Source organism: Jaculus jaculus, chromosome 9 (genome assembly GCF_020740685.1).
Source record: "Jaculus jaculus isolate mJacJac1 chromosome 9, mJacJac1.mat.Y.cur, whole genome shotgun sequence".
Lineage (NCBI taxonomy): Eukaryota > Metazoa > Chordata > Mammalia > Rodentia > Dipodidae > Jaculus > Jaculus jaculus.
This window is the reverse complement of record NC_059110.1, coordinates 117,211,831-117,230,383: the sequence shown is the minus strand read 5'-3', so window position 1 is coordinate 117,230,383 and position 18,553 is coordinate 117,211,831. Positions and strand designations below refer to the sequence as shown.

Here is an 18,553-nt window from a genome sequence, read left to right as displayed (position 1 = left end):
GCGCTTGCCTGTGAAGCCTAAGGACCCCAGTTTGAGGCTCAGTTTCCCAGGTCCCCACGTTAGCCAGATGCACAAGGGGGCGCACGCGTCTGGAGTTCGTTTGCAGAGGCTGGAAGCCCTGGCGCGCCCATTCTCTCTCTCTCTCCCTCTATCTGTCTTTCTCTCTGTGTCTGTCGCTCTCAAAAAAAAAAAAAAAAAAAAAAGGTTCTTCTCTTAATTAATTAATTTTTTTTTTTTTTTTTTTTTTTTTTCGAGATAGGGTCTCACACTAGTCCAGGCTGACCTGGAATTCACTATGTAGTCTCAGGGTGGCCTTGAACTCATGGCAATCCTCCTACCTCTGCCTCCTGAGTGCTGGGATTAAAGGCGTGCGCCACCACACCCGGCTTAATTTTTTTGTTGTTGTTTTTTGTTTTTCGAGGTAGGGTTTCACTCTAGCCCAGGCTGACCTGGAATTCACTATGGAGTCTCAGGGTGGCCTTGAACTCATGGCGATCCTCCTACCTCTGCCTCCTGAGTGCTGGAATTAAAGGCGTGCGCCACCACGGCTGGCTTTTTTTTTTTTTTTTTTTTGATAGAAAGAGTAAGCCAGGGTGGTGGTGCACGCCTTTAATCCCAGCACTCAGGAGGCAGAGGAGGAGGATAGCCGTGAATTCGAGGCCACCCTGAAACTATACAGTGAAATACAGGTCAGCCTGAGCTAGAGTGAGACCCTACCTCGAAAAACAAAAAAACAAAACAAACAAAAAAGTCAAAAAAAAAAAAAAAAGAGAGAGAGAGAGGGAGAGAGAGAGAGAGAGAGAGAGAGAGTGTGTGTACGGGCATGTCAGAGAATCTTTCTACCGTAAATAAACTCCAGACACATGCGCCACTTGTGATCTGGCTTTGTGTGGGTACTGGGAATTGAACCTGGGTCATCAGGCTATACAAGCAAGCACCTCAAAGCACCAAGCCATCTCCCCAGCCAAAATACATGGTTCTTAGTTGGCTGCATAATATTCCACTCCCTCCTGTGAGCTGTGTCATTAGTGTATTAAACTAAGCCCCACTACTGGGCAGTTAGGCTGCTTATGACTTTATTTCCCCTATCATTCTTGCCTCTGCCCTGACGTCTGTGCTCATGTCTCTGTTTCTAGGTGGTTCTACACCCAAGCTGATGTCCCCTGGAGTCTCTAAAGAAGAACATTTTTAATGCTCCTCGAGTCATCCAAAGTAATTTATTAGCATGGACAGTTACATCTGTATGAAGGAGGATTATGTCCAAATCTGTGGTTAGAGGAGGCTGCTAGACCCAGGAGAAGGATCTGAGGAGCCACACTAGACATACAGCAAAACAGAAACCAGTGCCTGCTGGTGGATGGTGGACATCCACTAAGTCTCACAAATAGATTAATCTGCTAATGGGTCAAATTGGTTTGAAAGTCATGATAATGACCTTGCTAAGGTTTCTATTTAAAAAACAAACAAACAAAAAAACAAAAAACCTTGGGAGACAGGTGTGGTGGCACACTCCTTTAATCCCAGCACTTGGGAGGCAGAGGTAGGAGGATTGCTGTGAGTTTGAGGCCTCCCTGAGAATACATAGTGAATTCCAGGTCAGCCTGGGGTAGGGTGACACCCTGTCTCAAAAAAAAAAAAAAAAAAAAAAAGGCTGGATAGCAGTTAAGTGCTTGCCTGTGAAGCCTAAGGACCCTGGTTCGATGCTCAGTTCCCCAGGACCCACCTTAGCCAGATGCACAAGGCAGCACACGAATCTGGAGTTCGTCTGCAGTGGCTGGAAGCCCAGCCCTGGCGTGCCCATTCTCTCTCTCTCTCTCTGCCTCTTTCTCTCTCTCTCTGTCGCTCTCAAATAAATAAATAAAAATAAACAGAAAAGTTATTCTTATTTTTTTTAAAAAAGGGCTGGAAGGATGTCTTAGCAGTTAAGGCATTTGCCTGCAAAGCCAAAGGACCCAGGTTCGATTCCTCCGGACCCACATTAGCCAGATGCACAAGGAGGTGCACACATCTGGGGTTCGTTTGCAGTGGCTGGAGGCCCTGGCATGCCCATTCTCTCTCTCTCCCCCTGCCTCTTTCTCTGTTAAATAAATAAATGAAATTTTTAAAAAGAAGGTATCTTCTCAAAAAAAAAAAAAAAAACCTTTGAAATGTACATCATTTCAACTCCTAATGATCCCAGATGATTAAGGAGTTCCCTTATGGGCAAAAATGTGTTTTCTGAAATATGTTTTAAGGCAATGTCAGTAAAATAGCTTGCAGTTGATAAAATAACATCAAAGATCCCGTGTTCAAAGCCTGGGTATCCTTAGTCAGCTAGCAGCAGTCCCTGGAATCGCTTCTCTTAACCCTTCAGAGACAGAAAAAAAAAAAAAAAAAACATGATCAACTTTAGACTTACAAGTGGAGCTGCTGTGTCCTCACAAGGCGGGGACATAGGTGACGTCTTCCTTTTCTCCGGGATTGCAGGCTTTACAAATATAACATAGGGCTTGAACTCGGAGGTCCTGAGGTGTTTCAATGCCTGAGAAAGAAAGTTCGGGAAAGCTACACACTTCTGAAGTGTTTTACTTCTACACGTTCTGAGAGCTCAGTCTTCACGGGCTTCAGTGTCAGCCTCCACGGCCAAAGGTCCTGGTTATTCTGGTCCTGCAACAGTGGACTTCTGCTGCCTAGACTAAGTGCATTTTCCCACCCTTCACTGACTCTGTGCTCCGCCGCAGCTCCAGCGTTCAAAGCCTCAGCTCCGAGTCTCTCCTGGCTCGGGACCCTCAGCTCCATCTCTCCCCACAGGCTCTCTCTTGAGGGGCAGAGCCTGTCTCTTGTCCATCCTCAAGCTGCCTGCGCTCCCGTGAGGCTGTGACCACACAAGCTGCCTTCTGAGACTCAGAGAACAGGGTGCTAGCCATTACACCATGGGACCTCACCCTTCTGAGAGCCAGAGAACAGAGAAGAGGTTTGCAGAGAAAATGAAGAAATACCTACGTGATCATTTGGAGCAAACTTGTAGATTTTTAGCTTTTCTCTATGCAAATCACCCTGTTAATGAGTACATCTTTTGTAAAATGTAAGAGCCTCTACTTGTAAATACTGGTATTACATTTCTGTGAACAATATCTGCACACATACACACACACACACACACACACACAAGCACTCAAAAAAAAAAAAACTAGTAAGGTTGCTTTTCAAAAAAAAAACAAACTGAAATGTACACCATTTCAACTCCTAATGATCCCAGATATTTGAGGGGTTCCCTTATGGGCAAAAATGTGGTTTTTGAAATATGTTTTAAGCCAACATCAGTAAAATAAAGCTTGCAGTTTATATAGTAACATCAAATATCTGTTCCTATAAAAGAAAAAAAAAATCTGGATCCCGTGTTCAAAGCCTGGAAGTTTTTCTGAAAGGCGACGTTGGCAGGGACTGCTGGGTCCCTGTGGGGCTGTTAACTGTGTGGAACTGGGAAGGGCTCTGAGGCTCGGCTCAGGGTTTGCGCTCCCGCCCCCTTCCTCCCCTTATAAACGGCTCTCCAGACCGCCTTCCCCACTAACTCACAGTGGCCTCACCTGGGTACTTACTTACACCTAAGTCTCTGTCATGTTGCAGTCGGTCAGGTAGAGAAGTGGTTTGTTTCTTGTTTTAAGACAGAATCTCACTGTGTAGCCCAGGCTGGCCTCAAACTCACAATCCTCTTGCCTCAGCTTTCCAAGTACTGGGATTATAGGCATGAACCATCTTGCTTAGCCACAGTCTATTAGAAGGACTCACGGTCCCGAGTCTACAGGCCACCAGAGGGTCTCTAATTGTATTTGTGGATAGCGGGGCATGTTTGGGGGATTTAAAGATTTCATTCAGTTCACAAAGAGAGACCCAAGAATATTTAGCATCCAGAATTTTGAACTATTTCTTAGACTGAGGTCAAGTGTTTATGCCAAATGGATGGTCTCCCTAGGTTACAAGTTCCATTAACTACACATGCCCAGCTGGCCCAGGAACTCACTTCTGGTTCCACGTCCACCAAACAAACTTTGTTTTTGGCCATAACAGCCTGAATGGCTTCCAGGCTGGTTCCATAGAGATTGTCCTTATATTCGCCATGCTCCAGGAACCTAAAACACCACACCAAAGGGGAAAAGAACTTCAGTTCCTGAGAACCCCAACTTGCGGGGTTGGGGGAGTGGGCTTCCCAGTATGATCTCTCCCACTTCCTGCTTCCCCCATCCTCTCTGGAATCCTACCTACAAAGACGCACAGCTGCCTCCCGCCCCCGCCATGCCCGTGAAGCAACAGACCTGTTGTGATGTAAGTCGGCCTCGAATGCTTGCTTGGAGACAAAGTGATATTCCACCCCTTCCTTCTCATGGCTCTTGCGGGCTCTGGTGGTGTCTTTTAAAGAAAAGAGGATTGCTGGGCAAAGTATTGCCACATCACAAGCAGAATGGCATCAAGCCTTCGCCCTTGCCCAGGAATTCATCCCTGCCGCGGGCAGGAACCAGCCACTTCCATTCATCGAGGGTCCCTGGACGTCAGACCCTGTGTCCTTGCCATGACATCACTGACTTGCACAACTCTCTGACACAAGCAGAAGCCCTCTTGTTCTTTTTTATTAGATAGGGTCTCATGGAGCCCAGGCTGGCCTCAAACTCGTTATGTAGATAAGGGTGGCCTTGAACCCCCGCTCTTCCTATCTCCTCCTCCTGAGCAGCACTGGGATTATAGGCATATACCACCATGTCAGGTTTGGGCAGCACTGGGGATAGAACCCAGAGCTTCCTACATGCTAAGCAAACACTCTACATTCCCAGCCCCCCGCCCCCCCCAAAGGCCTCTTCTTTTTTCAGTGAGGAGCAAGAGATGGGAATGGGGAAACCAAGGCCCAGAGAAGACCATCACCATGTTCCGTGGCCCACAGGCGATAGGTAGCGGGAGTCGGGACAGTGTCTTTGTCCCGTGGCAAGTGCAGGCCCCGCGGCACTCCATCCGTGCGGGAACTTTCAAAGAATCACTGAATGATCTCTAGTCCTGGTTTACTGGTCATTGCTTTTCTCTTTTGAGAGCAGAAGGGCACAGACACATCTGACCCGCCACAGGCTGCTAATTCTTTGTACAGTTATTCCTCATGCAGAGAGATGGAGGCCTGAAGTCAGCCTGGCCCAGTACGGACTGGGTGGGTCTGGCAGAGGAGGTTCTCCAAGAAACTCTTCTAAGGTGCAGGGTCCCCACCAAGTTCCATAAAGGAACTGAGGAGCACACTTCTGGAGGGGGCAATCAGAAACTCACAGGACGAAGGGACATCCAAGATTGCACAGCTTTTTCCAGAAGAAAACATGGCAACTTGGAGGACAAATGTTTCTGGCTCTTGGGCCCACTTACGGGGTGCCCTGTGTTCGCCACTTGTCCTTTCAGACCAAACCCTAGAAGAGCTGCTAGGCTCCTTCTCCGTATCACTCACTGCCTGTGTTAAGACTTTTTTTTTGATTCTAAACTTTTTTTTTTTGTATTTCCGAGGTAGAAGCTCACACCCAGGCTAACCTGGAATTCACTCTGTAGTCTCAGGGTGGCCTTGAACTCGTGTAGATCCTCCTATCTCTGCCTCTCGAGTGCTGGGATTAAAGGTGTGTGCCGCCACGCCCGGCGGATTCTAAACGTGTTAATGAGCACATGGGACACTCAGGATTTGTTCAACTTCCGATTTAACTTCACCTCCTGGCACATCACCTGCACCGTTGTCCCCAGTCCCTAGCACAGCCACCCGGGGTCACATTCCTTCACTCGTGTTCTGTCTATACAGCAAACCCCTGCTTGCTTCTCTGCGCTGCCGGGCACGGAACGCCGGCACTCGGCCAGTCATGCCTGCAGCTGCGGAGGAGGGTGAAGTAATAGCCCTCCCCAGCTCCTTGACTCACTAACCTGTTCTCTTATTGGAGCACGGAGGGGACAGAAACCGCAGGAGTCAAGAGTCATTGGGAAGAGGAGGCTGGAAGGTCCCCAGCTGTGGGGCCTCCTTGGTGTTAGGGAGAGACGGCCAGTTTGCCTGCAGTGTGCTCTAGATGAACCCTCCTTCCTCTGTCAAGAACCAGGCAGGGGTCCTCCAACTGTCTCAGAGGGTCTCAGGGGACCACTGAGCCTGAGCCTCTTCCCATCATGCTTAGGTCCCACAATTTGCCTATATCAGACAGTGTATGGTGATCCCTCAGACCCAGTGCATCAAAAAGATGATGAGAAACCCCCCCCCTTCTGGTCTGGTCCCCAAGATATGACCGAGATATGACCAGCAGTTCAGGCTGCTGTGACCTCTCCCTAGCCTGGGGCCTTCGTGACAGATAGCTTAGGTTTGCTTGAACCCAGGGCCCCGCCTCTGTCCGACAGTGCCTGGCTCCGGTGTTCATTTGCAAGGGGCCCCAGTGTGCCATACTCTGACTGTCTCACTCAAATAAATAAAAAATAACAACAACAACAACAAAAAAGATGATGAATGCACCCATGGTTAGGTTTGAGAGGCCATTCTGTCATCTTCCTGGAATGTTACTCAATATCAATGCACAGGACTTTTGATACATACACAGGACTATATTCTTCATGGCGTATAAAGTATTATGCCCCCCCCCCACGACACCTCCCTTCCATGAATCAGTAATAATAAAATGCATCTTTTCTAAGCCGGGCGTGGTGGCACATACCTTTAATCCCAGCACTCGGGAGGCAGAGGTAGGAGGATCACCGTGAGTTTGAGGCCATTCTGAAACTACATAGTGAATCCCAGGTCAGCCTGAGCTACAGTGAAACCCTACCTCAAAAAACCAAAAAATAAATAAATAAATTCATAAAATTTGTCTTTTCCATTAAAAGAGAGAGAGAGAAGTTAAGGAATCTGGTCCTTGGAAAATACCCGTGAGCACCACACAGATCAAAGCGCGCGCGCGCACACACACACACACACACACACCCCTCTTACGTGGAACAGCGACCCCAAAGTGCTGGGGATTCTCAGCCACCAGCTTTTGCTTCAGTTCATGCAATCGGGCTCCCAGCGACCCTGGAATGCAAGGAAGGTTGGCCTAGTGACTGCTGAACTTTCTCCAAGGCACTCCAGGGAGAAAACCAGCCCACACCACCCCCCAGGAACCCAGGATGCCACCTACCAATCAGAACCACCAGGCGGGGCCTCTCGCCAGGCTGGTGTTGGTACCTGGCCACCTCCTCATAGGTCAGGAGATCTGGGGCCTCAGCTCCTGCACATGTCTTCCCTTCCTGTGAGCCACCCAGCCTCTCCCTGCAGCCCAGCCGGAAGCTCCTCCGAAGACCAGCTAGGGGAAAGGCAAAGGAATACAGTGGTATTTGTCCCAGGATCCCCTAATGAAGACCTCCAACTGGCCAGCCATGGAGGTAAGGCTGGATCCCCTGGCCTCCCCAGCCTCTTGTTCAGCGTGAGCAGTGTAGGAAGCATGGTGAGATGATAAAAGGGCGGCTCTCACATCCAAACACTAAGGCTCAAGGTCATTGTTTGCCTTGAGCAAGTCTCTTCATTTCTCTGAGCCTAGATTTCCTTAGAAAGCACGCACAAATGGCAGTGGGTGGTCCTAGATTGGGTCCTGGGTCAGAGAAATGCTCTAAAGGACATTTTTTGGGACTAGTGGCAACATTTTAATAATCCTGTATAAGAAAACAAAATTATGTGTGTGAAATTTACAGGATTTAATCATTACCCTGAAGTTGTGTCAGAGGATGTCCTTGTCCTTACATGCTGGGGTGCTTAAGGACAAAGGGTCATGACGGCCACACTCTCATGTGACTCCGTCGACAGATGCATACATGTCGAGAGGCTGACAGCCCATGCATCTGGCATGGGGCACAGGGGAGCTCTGTTCAATTCTATAAATTTGAGATCATTCCTAACGAAAAGCTAGAAAACTTTGTTGCCTGTGTCTGAGGCCTGCAAAAAAAAAAAAAACAACTGGTGAGAACAAAAACTCCATTACTGTTGGTAATGGCACTGACACTGAATAAATCTAAAGAAGACGAGGAAAAAAATTAGTGTGGAGATGGGCTCAATGGGTGAAGTGTCTGCCATGCAAGCATGAAGACCTGAGTTCAGATCCCTCTCACCCAAAGGTAAAAGCACCTCCGGCCTCCACACACACATGCGCAGGTGCATACCCATACACACATAACACAGCCAAAACAAAGAAGAAAGGAAGGGAGGAAGGGAGGAAGGGAGGAAGGGAGGAAGGAAGGGAGGAAGGGAGGAAGGGAGGAAGGGAGGAAGGAAAGAAGGAAGGAAGGAAGGAAGGAAGGAAGGAAGGAAGGAAGGAAGGAAGGAAGGAAGGAAGGGAGGGAGGGAGGGAGGGAGGGAGGAAGGGAGAAAGGGAGGAAGGAAGGAAGGAAAAATTAGTGTCAACATGGTGCTTTATGTCCCTTCACAAACAAGGTCCTGTGGCCAGCAGTGAAGTGAGAGCTGGGATGGGGTCCAAGCCTAGACAGGTTCAGCACCACTCTGGCCCACAGAGATGAAGGTTCCACAGGCTCAGTGGTGCTTGACCAGTTCCTGAGGCTTGGGTCCCTGGTTCTGGAGCCTGAGCCTGCTCATGGGCTAGAAGGGGTAGCAGGGGAAAACCCGCTACTCACCCACGTAGTGCCCTTTGAAGTACCCCTCACAGTCACAGGTCTCTGGAAACCAAACAGAGGGTGAGATGAATCATGTTGGACACATCCCCAAGCTCACAGGGCCCCAGTGCCTGGGTGGCCAGGCAAAGCCCTCTGCTGTGGTTGCCTGGGGGAGCTCAGGAGGAATCCCACATCCCGGCCACCTCAGGACCAGGTCTTACTGTTTTTTTCTCAGTTCCCCTTGCATAAGCCCAGGCCTCAGGCAGGGGTTCTAGGACAGGAAGTCCCTCCCAGTCTTTCTGAGCCCAGAGTGGGACAGTGGGAATAAGGTAAGAGGATTCAGTCTTTTGCCCTGCCCTCCCATGTCTTGGCTCCTACCTAACCGGGTCAGGCACACGGGGATGGGCCCCAGGGTCTTGTTCGCATCTCTACTCCATGCATCTGGGCACAGCTGCCCAGATGCAGGAAGGACAACCAGCCCCCTCAGCCCCAGTTGCTGAATGGAAAAGGGGCCTCCCTAGTGTGCACAGGGAACCAGATACTGGGCCTACCTTTGTCACAGGGCTGATCATCTGCGGTTTGCACAAAAGACAGATGGGACAGTGTTAGCGCAGGGGACCGGGACGCCCTGCGGCTGAGAGGCAGCCGTGGCCTCAGCAACCTGGGGAGCCTCCATCTGTCCCACTTCTTTGCTCCAGCAGGCCTGTGATCTGTGTGGTGCTCTCACTAAACCCCAAGCCCTGCTCTAATAAGTCATTTTTGTTGTTGTTGTTGTTGGTTGGTTGGTTTTGCATGTGACTCATTTAGCAGTCTGAGAAAGCCAGTGTGTGGCTGGAAGTGACCTCTGGGCCAATTTACTCAGAGGTCTTCCCATCTGACAGCAAGTCCAGAGAAGTGGCTCCTGGCCGTGGCTGACGAAATGACACCCTCTGAGGTCCCACAGCAGAATCAGACCCTGCTCTCCCTTTCCTGGGGTTGGAAACTCGCCTGGAAAATGCAGACTTCTCGCTCAGTTAGGAGCCTCCTACAGCAAAGAAACCTAACTTCACAAAGCCTCCTCTCTGTGAGGGGATCTAACCTAGGGCCTCTATCCACACGACCCTCCAACACCCTGCCATGGAACCTTATGAGCCTCCATCTTCCCATTTGGAGAAAGAAGATGCCCGGTTGTGCCTGCTTCACAGGACCGTGAAGACCATGAAAAAGCTAGGGATGAGGTTTCAATAGCACAGCACTTGCCTCACATGCATGAGGCTCTGGGATCCAACTCCAGCATCACAAAAAAAAAAACCAACACAAAATTTAAATAGGCCGGACAGGTTGCTCAGCAGTTAAAGGTGCTTGCTTGCAAGGCCTGACAGCCCAGGTTCAATTCCCTAGTACCCACATAAAATCAGATGCACAAAGTGACGCAAGCAACTAGAGTTCTTTTATAGTAGCAGGAGGCCCTGGAGTGCCCTCCCTCCCTCTCGCTCTTTCTGTGTGTGTGTGTATCTTTCTCTCGGTTTCCCTTGTGCACTCAAATAAATATATAAAAAAATAGTTTTAAAAAATTTAAATAGTGCTGGAGAGTGGCTCAGCAGTTAAGGCTCTTGCCTGCAAAGCCTAAGGACCCAGGTTCAGTTCCCCAGTACCCACATAAAGCCAGATGCACTAGGCAATACATGCATCTGGAGTTCATTTACAGTGGCTAGAGGCCTTGGTGTACCCATTCTCTCCCTCTACTTCTCCTCTCTCTCTCTCTTTCTCACACACACACATAAATAAAATGTTTTATTTTAAAAAGTTTTTAATAACTGGGTGTAGTGGCGCATGCCTTTAATCCCAGCACTCGGGAGGCAGAGGTAGGAAGATCACCATGAGTTCAAGGCCACCCTAAGACTACACAGTGAATTCCGGGTCAGCCTGAGGTAGAGTGAGTGAGACCCTACCTCGAAAAACTAACAACAACAAAAAATTAAGAAGGCAAGAAGATAGGTGGCTCTGTTTTCTAAGATAAATGTTACACAGAGAAAGGCTATCAGATAAATTACAGGCTATCCAGTAAGCTACCATATATCCCAAATACTGCATGGAACACTTGAAAGGAATCTGTGTCTATCTCCAATTCAAATCTAATGAACTTTATTTAAATCTGCCAATGTTATCGTGGAGGCAGAAGACCACTTAGAGACCCCTCCAGTCCCATCCCTTATCAGTGAGTTTTAGCATTCAGGGTCAGCCCCTTGGAAAGCTAAGGAAAGCTGGGGACTGTCTTCCAGATACACACTCCCACCCTTAAAGGTTTACAGTCTGGCTCGGAAGAATCCTAACGTAACCCCAGTATGCATGGGCCCCAAGACAGAACAGCTGCCCAAAATCCCTTCCTCAGGCCTTCCCCATCTCCTCCTCTCCCTGGAGACCTGCAGGCCAGCCTCCAGCCTGTCCACTTCTTTCTATCACTGAGTCACCTTCACCAGTCTACTCACAGGAGGGCTTCTTGAGGCTCTGAGGGCTTGGAAGGGTACCAGTGGCTCTCCGGTAGCTTAGACGTCTGTGAGGATACAAGAGGACAGGGAGTCATGAGCTAGGAATAACCAGCCGGAGGGAACTTTCTAGAAACTTAGGACTGAATTTCTAGAAACTCAGACTGAGGACCTCCTGCTTCACAGTGTGTTCTGAGAAAGGCGGGGTTTTCTCTTTTGTAAGGAGGAAGAGAATGAGTCTCTTGCCCTGTGAATGGCTCACCCAGCAGAACAGCCACGCACAGGGATGCAAGCCGATCCCGCCACTGTTCCTCCCCTCACGTGATGCCTAAGGCAGGGAGGCCCTTCACGCTCATCCAGCCTCTACCTGAGGAAGCAAGAAAATAGCAAGACTCCTAGACGAACAAGAAATGTCACAGGCAGGGCTGGAGAGATGGCTTAGCAGTTAAGGCACTTGCCTGCAAAGCCTGAGGATCCATGTTCAACTCTCTAGGTCCCATGTAAGCCAGACACACAAGGTGGCACATGCATCTGGAGTTTGTTTGCAATGACTGGAGGTCCTGGCATGCCAATTCTCTCTCTCTCTCTCATATACAAAAATAAATAAATAATTTAAAAAACAAAAGAAATGCCATAGGCAGAGGTTACTCTGCTGTAACCCCCTTCCTGCTCACTGGACAACTGGGCCCTTCCCGTCGTTATCCAATATGGTTGTCAACAGACAGGAAACCACCAAGATCTCCCTAAGCTCAAGAACCATCTCAGGGTTCTTGGGAACGTCTAGACTCCACATTTAAATGGTGGGCCCTCTTCCACTTCCTCTGCTAAAAGGGTGGCAAGACCTGAGGGCCAAAAATAAAGATAGGGGCTGGAGGGATGGCTTAGCTGTTAAGATGTTTGCCTGCAAAGCCAAAGGACCCAGGTTCAATTGCCCGGGACCCATGTTAGCCAAATGCACAAGGGGGTGCACGCGTCTGGAGTTCATTTGCAGTGGTTGGAGGCTCTGGCATGCCCATTCTCTCTCTCTCAAATAAATAAATAAACAAAAGGAAAATACTTTAAAAAAAAAAAAAAGATGGAGCTGGGCATGGTGGCACACACCTTTAATCCCAGCATTCGGGAGGCAGAGGTAGGAGGATCGCCAGGAGTTGGAGGCCACCCTGAGACTACATAGTGAATTCCAGATCAACCTGGGCTAGAGTGAGACCCTACCTCAGAAAAACAAAAGAAAAAAGATGGGTCTGGTACACCCCTGAGGCAAACACAGTGGTTCTGACTCTAGCACCTCAAACCTCCCAGCCCCCCATAATGTTTATGAGCACAAAGATTCAGAGTCATCTTGAAGTTTCTGCTGTAGCATGTCTGGGACATGGACACCCTCTGGCTTTAGGACCACACCAAGAGGAGATGACAGTCCTGGCTGTTCGGCCTGTGACCTAGGAACCACCCTCTTGGAAATCCAGCCTAAGGAAAGAATATGAGATCCTGTGTATGCAAGATAACTACTGCAGCCTGTAACAGAGAGCGCTGGGGCCCATGGGAGAAGACAGCCTTCCCTGCATGCCCAGACAAGGGGCACCCTCCAGGTCTCAACTCTCAAAACACTCCCATGCACCTGCCACCTTTACATAAAAGTACGCATTGGAAGATTGTCTGGCTTTCCCTGTCTACACTGTGAGTTTCTCCAGGGCAGAGCAAGGGTTTATAGCAAATGTAAGATTCCCAGCACAAGGGCTAGGAATGGAGTCTTGTGCCTATAATTCCAGCACTTGGAAGGCTAAATGAGGGAAGAGGGCAGCCGGACTACACATCAAGACCCTGTCTCAAAAGTAATAATAATAATTTAAAAGCTGGGCATGGTGGTGCACCCCTTTAATCCCAGCACTCGGGGGGCAGAGGTAGGAGGATCACCGTGAGTTCGAGGCCACCCTGAGACTACATAGTGAGTTCCAGGTCAGCCTGAACTAGTGGGAGACCCTACCTCGAAACACCCCCCAAATAATAATAATAATAATAATAATTATTATTATTATTATTCTTAAAAATAGCTGGGTGTGGTGGCACTTGGGAGGCAGAGGAGGGATGATCATCATGAGTTCAAGGTCACCCTGAAACTACACAGTGAATTGCATGCAGGTCAACCTGGGCTAGAGCAAGACCCTACCTCAAAACAAAAAAAGAAAATTAAAACAGGCTGGTGAGAGGGCTTACAGGTTAACACACTTGTCAGCAAAGTCTAAAGATCCCGGTTCAATTCCCCAGTACCCATGTAAAGCTGGATGCACAAAGCAGCATATGCATGTGGAGTTTGTTTGCAGTAGCTGGAGGCCCTGGCACACCCACTCTCTCTCTGTCTGCCCTGTCTGTCTGTCTCTGCTTGCAAACAAATAAAATATTAAAAATATTTATTAACAGCCAGTCGTGGTGGCTCATGCCTTTAATCCCAGCACTTGGGAATCAGAGGTAGGAGGATCATCGGGAGTTCAAGGCCACCCTGAGACTGCACAGTGAATTCCAGGTCAGCCTGGACTAGAGTGAAACCCTACCTCGAAAAACCAAAAAAGAAAAAGAGAAAAAGGCAGAGTGACTGAGGAAGACACGAGTGGTGGCCCCTGGCTTCCCCATGCGCACACGCATGCACACTGCACACACACTCACACGCAAAAATAGAAAAAGAAATCAGACCCCAAATTCTGTGTGCAAAACATACAAAAAAAAAAAAAAAAAAAAAACCAGGCAGGAAAATAAACTGCACTATTTGGACACTGACAGGACTTTGGGTAATTTTCTTTGCCTAGTCATCCTTTTCCGTATTTCTCTGCTTTCTCTTAGCACATATTATATCACTGACTCTCTGTATCCATGGCTTCCACATCTGCAAATTCAATGAACTGCAGATTGACAGTATCTGAAAGAAAAAACTGACCTTCTAAATGTTTACCCACTCCTTTCCTTGTTTTTATGCCTTGTACAATACAGTATGTCAACCATTTACATAGCACTTACACTCATGAAGTATTAATGCATACAGAAGGAAGTGTGTAGATTATATGCAAATATGGATCATTTTAAACAAGGACTTGAGCACCTGCTGGTTTTTGTATCCACAGCAATCCCAGCAGATACTGAGGAAGAGCTATATACACTAACTCTCATTAATGCAAATGTCCAGCTGGACCTGGTGGCACATGCCTATAATCCCAGCTATGCAAGAGGCTTAGACAGATGGATGGCAAGTTCAAGGCCCACCTGGGCTACGAAGTAGGTTCAAGGTCAGCCCAGACAACTTAATGAGATGCTGTCTCAAAAAAAAAAAATTGGGGCTGGAGAGATGGCTTAGCGGTTAAGCGCTTGCCTGTGAAGCCTAAGGACCCCGGTTCGAGGCTCGATTCCCCAGGACCCACGTTAGCCAGATGCACAAGGGGGCGCACGCGTCTGGAGTTCGTTTGCAGTGACTAGAAGCCCTGGCGCACCCACTCTCCTCTCTCTGTCTTTGCCTCTTTCTCTCTGTCTGTCGCTCTCAAATAAATAAATTTAAAAAAATTAAAAAAAATAAAAAATTAAAAAAAAATTTTTTTAAGTCAAAAGGAAGGCTGGGGTTGGAGCTTAATGATACAGCACTTGCCAATACTGAAAAACAAAATTAAAAAGAAGAAACAGTACATTTATTTATTTAAACCTCAAACAGCCATCTCTATCTCTATCAGCTGTGGGACAAGAAGTGCAGACCCCAAGAGAAGTTGGTACTTACATCAGGAAACTCCAGTCACTGTGCCCCTCTCAATGCACTGGCAAAGACCCGGGGTCTGCCATGTGCCCAAGCCACCAGCCATTGCAGAACCACCCCAGGAGAGAACCCCAGGCTCACCTCTCCTGGAACTGCTTGGAGGGGATGAGGCCAGCTCGAAGGTTGGTGTCCCCCACTCGCTTGGCCTGCCACCACGTGGGATCATCCTGGCTCACCACCTCCAGGACCTGCCGTCGCTGGAAAGGCAGACCTGCCTCCTGGCAAGGGATGGCTCGGTCCTCCCGAGGGTCATAGTGGAAAAGGGCACGCATGAACACCTGCGGGGGAGTGGCCGCAGTGAGTCAGTCTGCTTGGCACATAAGCCCAGGCCACTGCAAAGGCCGTATGACAAGGGCCATTCACAGTGAGGACCGACAAGCAGCCTTGAAAACAGGAAGCTGATCTTAGAAACAGGCTGCATTCTAGTTAGGAAATCCATCAAGACAGGCACCCTGACTGACTTTCTCTCTCCAACTGTGGTGGCTTGAATCTGATGTCATCTACAAAATCAAGTGTTTTTGAATGCTAGGCCCCCAGATGACGGTGACGTGGGAAGTGAAGGCTTGGTGGAGGAGTTGTGTTGTTGGGGGCAGACTTTGGGATGTTACAGCCACTTCCCTCTTGCCAGCTCATTCTCTTGCTGTTGTCCACCTGCTCGCCGGGGTGACATCCAGCCTCTGCCACACGGCTTTTCCCCGGCCATCACGAAGCTTCCCTTCAAGGCCGTAAGTCACAGCAAACTCTTGCCTCCCATCAACTGCTTTTGGTCGGGTGTGTTGTCACACCAACGCGACCAACCCAAACATTTCCGCGTGTGACCGCTCTGCCACTCTGCTAGGAGCTCCTCTGCATATGCAAAGCAACGACCGATCCTGGCGCCGAAAAGCAAACCCACGGCACCACGTGGAAGCACTGCTATTTTCACTGTACCGACTGTTTCTGATGAAGGCAGGCGCCATCTGTGGCTAAGGGACCTGAGGTCCTGCTAGGAACCCAAACATAAGCACAACTACCGTGCGCCCTGCCTCACCACCACCTCTCATGTCTGTAATTGGCTTTCGGTTTTTGCTGCTCAACCCTGCCTTGCCTGTCACAGCCTTGGCCAAGTCACCTCTCTGGAGAGGACAGGGTGGGGACGCAGATCTGCTTCACCTGTCTAAGTTCTATATCCCTCGGTGGCATGGACTTATTTCATGGATTTCAAGTTCCAGATCACCTGGGCCTCATTATTTTCCGTGGGAAATAGAAGAGGAGGGGCTAGGGTTAGATCCAAAAGGAACTCCTCTGTATAGGCCAAAGAGAAGCGACCCGGCTAGGGCCTGCTAAGACTTTCATGGCTGTGTGCCGGGAAGACAGCCACCTGCATCTTGATGTCCTAAGGATACTAATGTCATCTTAAGTGGCTGTCCACATTGAGCACCTAGGTCAAGGAGAAATATTTAAGAGGGTTGAGCCAAGGAACAGGCTGTCATGTTCTCTTTCTGCAATGCCAGAACCATCAAAAGCTGTTCTACCACAATAGCTTATCCCAGGAAGGACGATTCAATATTATTTATGCTCTGAGATTTAATCAAAGAGTGCAAGTAAGAAATAGGAAGATAATTTCTTCACTTGCTGGAAAAAAAAAAAAAAAGAAGTGATTGAAGACACTGTCCGTGATTAACCCTCATTCGTCAATGATTGCATTGATAGCTCTCCGGGGCCAGAGGCTGTTGTGTCCCCTTGTCCATGGGAGGCAGGGCTGGAAATGGCCTGCTTCCTTCCGCTCTCATTATGCTCTCCTTTCTGCCATGACTGGCAAAAAGTTCAAGTCCAAGTTCATTATGAAACCAAAGTGATGCCCTCCTCTCTACCCTCTGCAAGTCTTAATAATCTCCTGCCACCTCAGACGGACTCCACAGACCATGTGCCACTTTGTGCATCTGGCTTTTACGTGGGTACTGGGGAATCAAACCCAGGTCATTAGGCTTTGCAAGAAAGTGCTTTTAGGGCTGGAGAGATGGCTTAGCGGTTAAGTGCTTGCCTGTGAAGCCTAAGGACCCCGGTTCGAGGCTCGGTTCCCCAGGTCCCACGTTAGCCAGATGCACAAGGGGGCGCACGCGTCTGGAGTTCGTTTGCGGTGGCTGGAAGCCCTGGCGCGCCCATTCTCTCTCTCTCCCTCTATCTGTCGTTCTCTCTGTGTCTGTCGCTCTCAAATAAATAAAAATAAAAAATGAACAACAAAAAAAAAAAAAAGAAAGAAAGAAAGTGCTTTTAACCGCTGAGCCATCTCTTTATCCCAGGTCTTAATAATCTCTAGCCTAGGTTTCTTCAGGGGCCTTCTACCACACCTCACTGCCTCCAGCCTTTACCCATTCTAGTGACTATAATCCCAGTACTTGGAAAGTGGAGGTAAGAGGATCAGGAGTTTACTGCTAGCCTACTAGAGTGAGTGCAAGGCCAGTCCGAACCGTGAGACCACCTTCTCAAAAAAACAAAAATTAGTCGGGCACTGTGGCATGCGCCTTTAATCCCAGTGCTAGGAAAGCAGCAGTAGATGGATCACTGTGAGTTCGAGGCCATCCTGAGACTACACAGTGAATTCCAGGTCAGCCTGGACTAGAATGAGACCCTACCTCAAAAAAAAAAAAAAAAAAAAGAGCAAGTTAATTAATTTTAAAACCCACACATACTGATATGGTTGGATCTGCCCTTTCCTTAAACAAAAACACCTTTAAGAACTTCTCACTTCCACGAGGTTATCTCTTGGGCTCTGAGGTATTCTTCTACCTCCAGGGCTGGACCCCTTCAGTGCACCCTGGCTAACTTCAGCAGCCTACATCTGTACTCCTGCGGCTAGAAACTTACTTCCCGTGGCCACTGGGGCCTGCTCTTCTTTAACCTAACGGGTTAAGAACAGTCCAGAATTAATCCCCACGCCACTTGCGCACCAGCTCCCAGCTCTCGGCTAGGACTGCAAAGGCGCATGCTCTACGGGGATCCTAGAACTCCATCCGTGACCCCCCTAGTAGTGGCTTACTGACCAGCATGCCCCTTACCAGACGGCCTATCTGCCCTGCTCTTCCCCGCTCCTGGGCTCCTCGGCTGGTGTTGCCCAGATAAACAATTGGCATTCGAGTCCTTGTGTGTTGGGTCAGCTGCGAGGAGTTCCCAGACTATGCAGGATTTACGCCAAACTCTTCATGAAGCCTTCGAGGCCACTCAGAACACAGGCTGAACCCACATCCCCAGCAAAACCCCTGCCTCCTGCCCACAAAGCACACTGCCCTTCCTCCCAGATCCCCAAGCAGGCCCCGGAGCTCCTGTGTAAACGCCACATCAACCTGACCTTTCCTCTAAAACCCCAGTCCGTCCACCTCCCTCTAGCAACCCCAGCTCCTCACGCCCCTCACTCTACAGACCCTTCCCAAGGTGCTTGTCCTACGGCTGTCCAAGACTTGCTCCCCAGCATCGTCCTTTGTACTGGGAACCCTTGGAGCTACAAACTGTCCCTGTCTCCGGAGAGCAGGGCACAGAGAAAACACGACAAAAAGTAGGTAATCCAGTGGCAGTTACACCATCGTTCCAGTATCCAGTGCCATGGGTATTTTGCTTCCTCTTGCTGGCCTTGATTTTCTATTTCAATTGAAGTGACTCTGTCCTTTGTTAGTGAGATACATCAAATCCTATTTCCTAAGAAGCAGGGTACGAACAAGTC

General features: G+C 48.9%; 1 protein-coding gene across 2 annotated transcripts in view; it reads right to left on the bottom strand.

Annotated features, from left to right (window-relative positions):
- The window catches only part of Mpp3 (MAGUK p55 scaffold protein 3), a 36,375-nt gene that overhangs the window by 6,222 nt on the left and 11,600 nt on the right, over positions 1–18,553 (bottom strand). The window contains exons 10-18 of one of the 2 annotated variants that reach the window (XM_045158758.1): positions 14,938–15,134; positions 11,073–11,137; positions 9,156–9,176; positions 8,626–8,667; positions 7,143–7,307; positions 6,947–7,036; positions 4,293–4,386; positions 4,001–4,109; positions 2,399–2,521 (exon numbers count right to left, since the gene is read on the bottom strand). In XM_045158758.1, coding sequence (XP_045014693.1) covers positions 2,399–2,521; positions 4,001–4,109; positions 4,293–4,386; positions 6,947–7,036; positions 7,143–7,307; positions 8,626–8,667; positions 9,156–9,176; positions 11,073–11,137; positions 14,938–15,134 — 906 coding nt within the window. The remainder of the gene's footprint in view (positions 1–2,398; positions 2,522–4,000; positions 4,110–4,292; positions 4,387–6,946; positions 7,037–7,142; positions 7,308–8,625; positions 8,668–9,155; positions 9,177–11,072; positions 11,138–14,937; positions 15,135–18,553) is intronic. The other variant, XM_045158759.1, reaches the window with a different exon arrangement.